Source organism: Barbus barbus (assembly GCF_936440315.1).
Source record: "Barbus barbus genome assembly, chromosome: 2".
Lineage (NCBI taxonomy): Eukaryota > Metazoa > Chordata > Actinopteri > Cypriniformes > Cyprinidae > Barbus > Barbus barbus.
The window spans coordinates 29,813,146-29,823,917 of record NC_136730.1 but is presented as its reverse complement, the minus strand read 5'-3'; the positions used below and the strand labels follow the sequence as shown (position 1 = coordinate 29,823,917).

The following is a 10,772-nucleotide window of genomic DNA, read 5'->3' as shown; positions in this document are numbered from 1 at the left end:
CTCTCTTCAGATTTCTTTTAAAACTTTAGATTGGCAAAGAAGCATTTTAAAATGTCTCTTGTGCATGTGCCTTCAATTATCCACTCTCAGCGTTCTCCTGGTTTCTTCTTAGATTCATATTTTACCCATCAAGTTGAATGAACTTGGCAAAGCCCTTAAGAGAATCTTGTTCATCAAACTCCAGCACTCACATCAAACACAGTGTGGCAGGCCCATGTTCCCCTGAGCATCGACTGGGGCAGAAATGGCCACCACACACCCTAAGCCAGCCAAAAACAACAGCAGGGTCCTCTGCGCTCTCCTGTTATCCTTGAGATGGTCTTTTAATAGGAATGTTCCACATGCCCCGTTTGGAGTGGAAATAGTGGTAAAAGTTCCTCAGTCGCAGTCTTTCTACCTCTAGTCCGTTCTGCAGAACCCTGAGAGAAGATGTGATAGAGGAAGAGAGGCACAACATAGTAGTTACACCAACACTGGAACTAAGACTTGATTGGTTTGATATTAAATTTCACATTCTCATAGTTAAGCCATATAGTTTATTAATGCATTAGCTAATGTTATGTAATGGAACATTATCATACAGTGTTACCAGAATTAACTGGCATTCACAATGGAATTAATTAGTTACCTGTCCAGCAGCTCCCAGTCTTCTCCTCCCCAGCGGTCTTTAAACTCCTCCGTGTTCATCCCACCAATTTTATCAAAATCAGACTTATAAATTCCAAATAAGCCAAAGCCATTCACTTCCCAAAAGCCTGTGTGAGAAAATCAGACATCATGTACACAAAGATCTGGAGATCTCCCAGTCTCTTAAAAATGCATTCTGAACAAATTTAGCAAAAACAGTTTTGATGAATTTCATGCCAATGTGCATAACCTAGAAGAGGCTTAAAACAATTTGCAGTACCCTAAGCAAGGGAAATCACTTTTGTAATAAATGTATACCATTATTCACCAAGGTCCATTAAAGTGAAAAAAGTAAGAAGTAAACTGCTAGACTAAGAAGTAAACTGCTATGTCTAAAGAGAGCAATAGGACTCTGTTTAAATCAAACAGGATATGCAAGAAATAGAATCAGACACATTATGCACAACTGGTGTTTAAACATATGTGTTTGTATGTACTTAGCAGCTGTTTCTAAAAGTGTCTGTGTATATGTTTTACCATCAGGCTCCAGAGGTGAGCTCCCACAGTCCAGCCTCATGACGATGGGAGCGAAGGCCAGTCTGCCTTCCACACAGTGCTTCCTAATAGTCTCCAGGATATTGTGAGGGAAGTGGATATGCAGGTCACACAGGAACACTATGCTGTGACTGTCCTGGAAATGATGTTACACCATCACCAGTGTTGCTTTGTGCAACCAACGTTCTTGTGAAAATGTGTAAATATATATTACTTTTTTGAATTATTTGTCTATTTTCAAATGTCTAAAAAAAATTAAAAAACACCTTCTAGACAAGCTTCCATTCTGGAAAAGAGAGCTCTTCAATCATATATAAATGCATTATTTTCCATTAAATTAAACTGTAAAATATTATTCCCAAACACATTGTACATACAGTGCTGCTGGAAAGTTTGTGAACCCTTTAGAACTTTCTATATTTCTGCATAAATATGACCCAAAACATAATCAGATTTTCGCACAAGTCCTCGGACCTCAGAAAAAGAGTTGATGTTGCTCATCAGGCTAGAAAAGGTTACAAACCCATCTCTAAAGAGTTTGGACTGCACAAATCCACAGTCAGACAGATTGTGTACAAATGGAGGAAATTCAAGACCACTGTTACATTCCCGAGAAGTGGTCGACCAACAAAGATCACTCCAAAGCAGAACATGTAATAGTCTGCGAGGTTGCAAAAGTTCCAAGGGTAACTTCCCACATAAGGCCTTTCACACATTGGCTAAAGTTAAAGGGTTACTCCACCCCAAAATGAAACTTTTGTCATTAATCACTTACCTCCATGTCGTTACAAACCGTAAAAGCTTTGTTCGTCTTCAGAACACAAATTAAGATATTTTTTTATGCTTTCTGGCAGCTCTCTGACCCTCCCATAGACAGCAATGTAATTAACACGATCAACGATGTATCTGCACCACGTGGATACATTTTCTATGTCGGTTACGCTTTGATTTGAATGAAAACAGCATATCTGTGTGGAGCAGCTGACACAGAACAGCATACGCAGTTTGCGTCGCTACGCTGATGCAGAGGAGACTAATTTTTGAATGCAGTATGACAACAACCTCAAGCACACAAGTCATTCTACCAAAGAATGGTTAAAGAAGAACAAAGTTAATGTTTTGGAACGGTTGGGTCAAAGTCCAGACCTTAATCCAATTAAAATGTTGTGGAAGGACCTAAGCAAGCAGTTCATAGGAGGAATCCCACCAACATCACAGAGTTGAAGGAATGGGCTAAAACTCCTACATGTTATTGTGCAGGACTGATCAGCATTTACGAGGAACTTTTCCTTCAGTTACTGCAGCAAAAGGGGGTCATACCAGATAATGAAAGCAAAGATTCACATACTTTTGCAATGCATAGATATGTAGCACTGGATCATTTTTCTCAATAGATAATGAAAACAATTCTCTCACTTGTCTGATTCGGTTGTTTTTGTCTACTTTCAGGACTTATATGAAAATCTGATGACGTTTTGGATCATATTTATGCAGAAATATAGAAAATTCTAAAGGGTTCACAAACTTTCAAGCAGCACTGTATTTACAATAGAAAGACCTGTATAAAACCTTCTCTTACCTCTATGGTGTCTACACCCATCTGTAAACCAGACGATCTCTCGAAGTTCCCTTCACGTCTCAGATACTCATACCTACACACAGGGCCAAGAACAAAAAACAAACAGAGAAAAAGATTTTTCTTAGGTACAAACAGTATGTGAGTCCCAAAACAGGACTCGCACGATGAATCCTCCTGTGAAGATGCTCTGCAGGTGCTTAGTTAAAAGTGGAAATACACAAGAACTCAGAACTCACCTGGGCACAGTGCTCTCCTTCAATGCCTGCTCCACATCCATGTCATCGCTCTGGAAGTCTACGATGATCACACTGAAATTCTCATCCTTGGTCTCACGGTGCAGGAGCTCCATATCTGAGATAAATTGCTGCACCCAGCGAGCCTGATTCTTAACTGTCACAGAAGACAACTCAGATGAGTGGCTATGAAACTGCAGTTTGCCAAGCTATTCATAAATTAAACTATAATAACTATTATATCATAAGTTAAACTGCTCCTAAAATATAAGGCATCTAGGTTTGTTTTTAAATTGACACACTTTCTACAGTCCTCATTCATTTATGTACACTTATTTGCATTGCTTTGATAAATATGCATAAACAGGAGCTCATATTAGTTTTAAATACCTGGTACTACAAAGTGTACCATCACGTCATGTCTCCATTCTAACATGGTCGGCTGGCAGAGCAGGGGTTTGGCCCAGCTGGTGCTCCAGGGTGTGGTGGTGTGTGTTTGGGTACTGGGTGGTGGGTTTTTAGAGAGTGTATGATGGGATGAGGGTAAAGTTCCCTCTCTGCTCTCAATTCCCTCCTCATATCGACTGCGGTGCAACAGCAAATAGATGTAGTCAGACAGCCGCACCACTCTTTTTCCTCCCTCCATCAACAACAGCTCCATCAAATAACGGTTGCCCCTGGCTGAATCTCTCCTCTTCTCTACATTTACAATACGGACCAGAGTGTAGATCCTGATAGAGAGGTAAACAGTGAGGGAAAAAAAAAAGAGAACAGTTGCTGTAAATAGAGTGCATTTAAATAAGGAATATACATGATAAATATAAGTACATACTGTAACCACGAATCCTGTTTAATCTAGTTGTGTCAGGAGTAATAAAGCTTTCCCATTTGTTATGATAAAACTGCATAATGCGACCCACTGAGAAATTGCTGAAAAGCAGGAGTTGTTTAAATTGTTTCAGTACAAGGTTAGAATTAAAAGATAGCTCTACACTTGAGCTGCAGGCTCAGCAGGAAAAACCCACACATATATTTAAAGGGGTCATATTTATTCATTTTTGAATTATATATATATATATATATTTTTTTTTTTTTTCACTAAGGTCCATATTATTAGTAAAATAGTCTGAATAAAAAAAAATACTGTTCATTTCTGTCTTCTCTATAATTATTCATAGTGTTAAAAAGGCTGTTTTTCCAACTGTGCCTTTAAGCCTACTGTATGTAAACGCTTTCTTTATAATCTTATAATAATATAATTTTGACATCACGGTTCGATATGGTTTTGACACAGCAGAGTGACATAACTAAACATAAAATTGCATTTTTTGAATTAAACAGTGGTTTACTGAACAAATTGCTCTTTCTATAAATAAATTCAATTATAATTAACCTTTTCTTAAGGATTGCCACAGAAATACCTCAGTTTATGTTCTAAACTATAGGGAGCCCTTTTACATTACTATAAGGTTACAATTAACAACAGAGCTAAAACTTGAATTTAAATACTCTTTATTTTTAAATATAATAAACACTCAACTTTAAAAAATGTATGCAAACATGTAAATTGCACAAACAATGCTGTATTTGTTCAGTACACATGCATACTGAACTGAAAGAGCCTTAGCGAAACTTTTCGGTACGAATGCATGTAACGTTAATACTGGATTAAAATCATCAAAATAAATTTATAGTAGTTTGGATCAACACGAGAGTGGGTACATAATAATGTTGAATTTTTGGTGAGCTATCCCTTTAGACATGCTCATTTGCATTTTAAGATCTCACCTACCCTCCATTCCTCTCATTCAGCCTCTCCATGTACTGTGAGATCACATCAATGACCTCGTTCTCTGCGAGCTGCAGGTTCCCCGAGACGTTACACCTCAGGTCGTTCCAGTCTGACCTCAGCAGCTCAAAGTCCACAGGGTTCACGCTGAAGGTCCTCTGCCAATTTATGGCCTCCTCTGACAAGTGTGGCCTCACATCAGTCTCCTCATAACTGTACTCTGACATCTCTCCTTCCTCAAGGCCTCTGCTCTGAGGAGCCATGTCCGATCCCTCCGGCATCTCTGAGACCTTTGTTGGCTGCACCTCCGGAGGCCGGCTGTTCTCAGATGAGTTTAACCCAGGGTGGTCCCTCTTTTCTGAGCTTGAAGGGGGAAAGCTGTCTGGATCTGATATGGAGGCTGTAGGGTCACCCTTATTATGAGTCCCAGGCTCCGTAGGCAAGGAAGGATAACTGTGCTTTAACAGGGCAGATTGGGTGGAAGTCTTAAGCCCCATTAAGGGGATGTTCTGCCAGGGGAGAGAAGCAGCTGCTTGTGTTTTTAAGGTCCTCCATTTTGAACTCAAGTCCACAAGCCTCTTGGTCTTTCTATATTGGTAAAGGAACACACCAGGAAACACTTCCACAGGAGGTTTTGGTCTGCTTACTGGAGGACGGGGTCTAGTGATGTAAATTTTATTGGTATTAGTCTCTTTTTCCACACTGGTCCCAACCACAGGTTTGCCTGCATTACCTAAAATCCGATTGGCCAAGACATAGAGAGGGGACTTCTGAGGAAGCTTAAAGGGGGATCTTCCTTTCACGGGTGGGCTAGAAGTTTCTGTCAGTTTACTCTGATTTGGCAGTCCTAAGTCAGGCAGTAGCCATGTTAAAGAACGCCCTTTCTGAACCAGCGTAAGTGTTTGGGATTCCCCTTGCTCCTCGCTTGCTCCCGTCTGTTCATTTAGAGACCCACTTTGAGGCTCTAACGCACCTATACTACCCTTTGCCTGTCTTATTTCTGTCATTTCATCATCCACCACCAGAGAGTGTTTATAAAACCTTTCCCCTTTCATTCTTGTACTCCCTTCTCGCTCTTTTAACTGAACGTACTGCCTTCCTTGCTGAAAGACGTAGCTCTTTGAACCCCTGTCCAATCTATCAGGCTTGGAGGAGGCAGTGGACACTGTAATTCTTGATGTCTGATAGGGAGGACTAGTCCTCTTGACTGGCCGGTTGCTGGAATTGATTGTCTCCTCTGGGTCGACACCTTCTTCCTCCTCCAAGAAATCTGTCAGAAGAGACAAGTCCCATCAAACCAAAGCCCTTTAAATAATTCATGTAATCTGAAATGAGAATTGATTAATGACATGATTAAAGAGTCAGTGAAGCTGCTGCAGTGTTGATGGAAATCAACAGCTAATGATTATCATCTCCAGGCCTTCCATCCATGCTGTTACACACAACATGTTGCAGCTGTCCAAATGCATACACAAGGTCCAAAATTACCTATTTGCCACATATGCCAATTTGAGTTTTAATATATACATACTATGTACTTACAGTTAAATAAATGTGTACATAATACCTGCATGAAATTACATCTGTAATTCATTTTTGGAATTACATTTATAATTACACTGTTGACCCATCCATTGAAGGATCCTTAGTAGGCATACTTTGTTTTGCATCCTTTATTCTGGCGTATCCTCTGCATTCTTTGCACAGATTCCAATTCACAAAAAAATAATTAGCTAAAAATTATTGATATTGAGCTTGTTCAAATTGACTATTTTATGCATGACAAAAAAAATGTGTGATGTATCTATGTATGCGCACTTACTAGACAATCTCTAGCATTTAATGCCTTGAAGCCTCAGAAGGATTGGTCTAGGAATGACACATCCTCACTAGGTTACACTTTACAAATGCTTTTTCAGTTATGGTTACTAACTCTCTCTGCCTTCCTTCTTTTGTATCTTGAGTGCGAGTCATTGACCAAAAAAGCGAAAACAAAAAATGTGAAATGTAATATTGTGATAGCCATATACTGTACAATATCTTTATATAAGTCACAATCAAACTGTAGTTTACTAACAGTGTAACCTAAACCATGTAATGATCCCAATAAAGTTGGCGGCCAACTGTTTTATTTACTTCTCAAAGCCCATTTCTACTCACATTTGCCATCTGATTTGTGTTAATTTTGAACCCTGGGAACACATATGTCGCTTGGCTCATTACAGATGGTGAGATTTTAAAGAGAGCAAACAGCTGCTGTATTCTTATCTGTTATTAAGATCCCAGCTGAACACAGACCATCAGGTTTGGGGAAGAAAACAGGCTGGTCATCCTCGTCCTCATCCATCTTCATGTACTTGTAGAAGCCAAATCTATATAACCATTCAAAAGAGTTACAGGGCCATGGTTATCTGTTCATTAATTCTTATTTGGTTATTGCTTAATTTCATGATCAGTCAGGATTCATACTTTTCTAAGTAGACAGGAGACTCTCGGTAGAAGCATTTGTTCTTTTTCTCCATATGAGTAAGTCTGGTGAAGTCATTGGGATATACATAAGAAAGGTAGACCTGGTTGAGAACACATAAGAATAAGAGAAATTAGGTAGAGATATTTAGTACATGTATTTCTGAATATTAATGAACTGAAAACAGCGACTGTAATTGCACAGCATGACATTTAACATACACACCACCCTCTCTTCTCAGACTTGTGTCTAACAGTGATGACCAAAAGAGGGCAATGTTTGCTCTAAACTCAGAAATATTGCAAAAGAGAGCAGGCCCACTTCATCAGGGGTTCTCAACCTTTTTCAAAATGAATGAATGAATAACAAATAAAAATAAAAAATGGACAATGTTACTTAAAATCACATTCTTTATGATCAGCCAATTTTCCAGTCAATCATGATTAAAAGATAAATTTTATATTTTTACATTATTTAATTATTTATTTAACTTGCATATAGCAAGCCATACATTTCAGAGCTTGACATAACTAGAAAATTATATTATATGTTAATTTCAGAAATTCTAATGGATTTTATGGAAATGGAAATCCTCATTCCTCATTTATCCAGTTATCCAGCGATAGCAAAAACTCTTCTTTTGAAGTTTGAACAATTTTAAAAAATACTGAAACGTTTAATTGCTTTCACAAAATATTAAGCAGCACAACTGTTTTCAATATTGATAATAAGAAATGTTTAGCTTTGCCATAACAAGGAATAAATTACACTTTAAAATATATTCAAATAGAAAACATTATTTTAAATTGTAATAATATTTCACAATATGAAATAATGTATCAAACGTCTAAAGCTGACCACAACTGCACAACTTAAAGCAACTCATTGAGCCAAAGCTGCACTAGAGCCAGGTGAGTTATCAACTGCATACTTTAGTACATCAGCAGCCATCCTTCTGTCATCAACACAGAGAGTGTGCTTGGCGAGACTGTTACTTACAAACTGCAGGCCTTGATAGCGAGCAATAGGGAAGTCCTTCACCACGTAGGTAGGAGAGTAGACACAAGATGGCAGAACATTCTCCAGCCTGGACTGATCTATCATGGGAACTAGGACAACAAATACGTCATTATATGAGACAATTCTAAAATAACTGCTCAGCACAAACAATTACCATCTAAATTAAAAATCAGTTTGCTGATTTCCATACAGATATTCAACGGCTTCCATTCATTACTGTTAGCGTGCATCTCAGTCCTGACTGTCACATATTCAGTGGTGCTGCTCCTAACAAGCTGACATCCTATATCTACACCACCATATTGATCTACCAATGCGCTGCTAAGCTTCCACACAAGCAATTAAACATGAACACGCTTGCAAACCACAGAATCCACACTGTCTATCCTGAGAGATGGCTGGTTATTTAGTTTACCAACCACAGCTACACATACAGTACACGCAACAGTGCTAGAATCCTGCAAGAAAATTATTCAACACATACAGGACAGTTTTGTTAGCTGATTTAAAACTTTATAAATTAAAAACACCCCCTCAACAACCCCCCCGCCGCGCGAGCCCAAAGTGTGCGAACATCATTCACATATTGTTTGCTGCGATTCCAGTGCGTAGCATTAAGAAACATAAACATATAACCAGCTTACCTGATTCAGTGTGATGGCTGAGCCTGTTTCTGAGATAACAACATGCCAATCCGTGGTTGGATTTCTGACATGACTAACCGTAAATCATTTTACACCATTCTCACTGTCGCCTAACAGCGGGAGTCAGATTGCGGATGGCTGAAGATTTGAAAGCTCATATTCATAAATCTTCAAGGCAATGTCTCTGAATTAATTGATGCTCGCGCCCCCCTTGACAGGTGCCGGCGCCCCCCTGGGCGAAAACCCCTGTAGGGAGTACTCACTCTTGTAGAAGGTGTCTCGTGGGTCTGGTTTGAGCATATCTGCAGTATGTATCTCTGTCCTGTGGTTAACCCGCAGAGCGAGAGAGTGACTGGCCAGAGTCTGTGGGATGTGACGAACACTGTTCATCTTCAGACTGGATTCATCTGTCAGAGACAGAGAAAGACAGAGAATAAGGACAGCGAGAGACAGCATGTGAATTTAAATCAGTTAACAGACTAACACTCAACAACCCCTGCTGTTTGCTATTATAGAAATGGTAGAATATTGGCTTTTCTATAGCTGACAAAGAAGTGTATACTGTACAGTATTTGTTAGGGTCTGAAGACCACTGTAGATGCCACTATTGTGAGCTTTTTTTTTAATTGCAAGTTTTACTTGCATAGCTATTTAGACTATTTTTATAATTATTACTTTTATGTATAATTATTTATAATATTTTATTATATAAAATGCATGCACATGAATTTGAGAATTTTATGAACTTTAACTATGCTTTTATAATGTGACAAATGAGCATACATTAACATCTGTTGATCATAAATAGATCAGAACTGACAGCTAAAATTCTTTCAAATAAATGCTCCTAGTTTGAACTCAAAAAATGTATACTTGTTTTCACAAAAACATTAAGCAGCATAACTGTTTTCAATATTGATAATAATAAGAAATGTTTCTTAAGTAATGCTCCAAATCCAGCTTTACCATAACAGGAATAAAGTACATTTTAAAATATATTAACACAGAAATACATTATTTAAACTAATAATATTTCACAACATTATTATCACTGGAAATAGTGTATCAAATGCTCTAAAGTTGACTGCTGATGCTCATGAAAACAAGAAGCTTGCTGAATGTCACCACAACTGCAAAGCTTAAAGCAACTTTTCATCGAGCCAAACGTGCACATTTAGTACATTTTTTAAACGGCGTTCCATTAGCACACTACATCTGGAGCCAGAGCAGACACTCTTGACCATGTTTCTCTTCAATATTATACATTGCTGTGCCCCAAACCCCTGATGAAACTCTAAATCCAACCTCACTCTGGAAAACCTCTTTTCTAGTTGGATCAGCTTTTTTATTTTTTTGTATGGATACTTCCTTGAGGCTTAAAGAGATGCAACCAGGCTCATACACACTGCCTACGCTTGAAGACAATTCCTTGGTGATCAGTCTATGCGCACTGAAGCATGCAGGTATGTGTATGTGGGGGAGACTCAATTCATTATGGTTTATCTCCTGACATTATGAGAGCTCAAAACACGGTCTGCTCAGCTAGCCGCTGATGAAAACACACTTTAATTAGTCCTATCGATCCACTGCATATGTGTTACATTTGGCAAGTGTAAATTATACAGCATCAAAGTCTGTCACTGATGGCAGCAATGCAGAAAGCAAGTACACAACACTGATAGCGGGATGAAAAGAGAGAATATAAGGGTGCTGGATGTTATAGTAACATCGAAGATGAAGAAAACAGACAAAGAGATGGAGCAGAAATGTTTTTTTTTTTAATTTTTGCAATTTTTTTTAATTTTTGCAATTTTTGCAATTTGTATTTCTGAGAACGTACAGTTTCAAATATAGCTCC

General features: G+C 38.4%; 1 protein-coding gene across 1 annotated transcript in view; it reads right to left on the bottom strand.

Annotated features, from left to right (window-relative positions):
- Positions 1-304: 304 nt before the first annotated feature.
- Positions 305-10,772, bottom strand: part of LOC306878330 (N-acetyl-beta-glucosaminyl-glycoprotein 4-beta-N-acetylgalactosaminyltransferase 1-like) — a gene marked incomplete at both ends in the record, with an annotated part of 64,386 nt that continues 53,918 nt past the window's right edge. The window contains 11 exons of the mRNA XM_079430608.1: positions 305-419; positions 629-755; positions 1,165-1,318; positions 2,762-2,834; positions 2,998-3,151; positions 3,385-3,725; positions 4,787-6,053; positions 7,082-7,155; positions 7,253-7,353; positions 8,250-8,359; positions 9,178-9,321. Coding sequence (XP_079286734.1) covers positions 305-419; positions 629-755; positions 1,165-1,318; positions 2,762-2,834; positions 2,998-3,151; positions 3,385-3,725; positions 4,787-6,053; positions 7,082-7,155; positions 7,253-7,353; positions 8,250-8,359; positions 9,178-9,321 — 2,660 coding nt within the window. The remainder of the gene's footprint in view (positions 420-628; positions 756-1,164; positions 1,319-2,761; positions 2,835-2,997; positions 3,152-3,384; positions 3,726-4,786; positions 6,054-7,081; positions 7,156-7,252; positions 7,354-8,249; positions 8,360-9,177; positions 9,322-10,772) is intronic.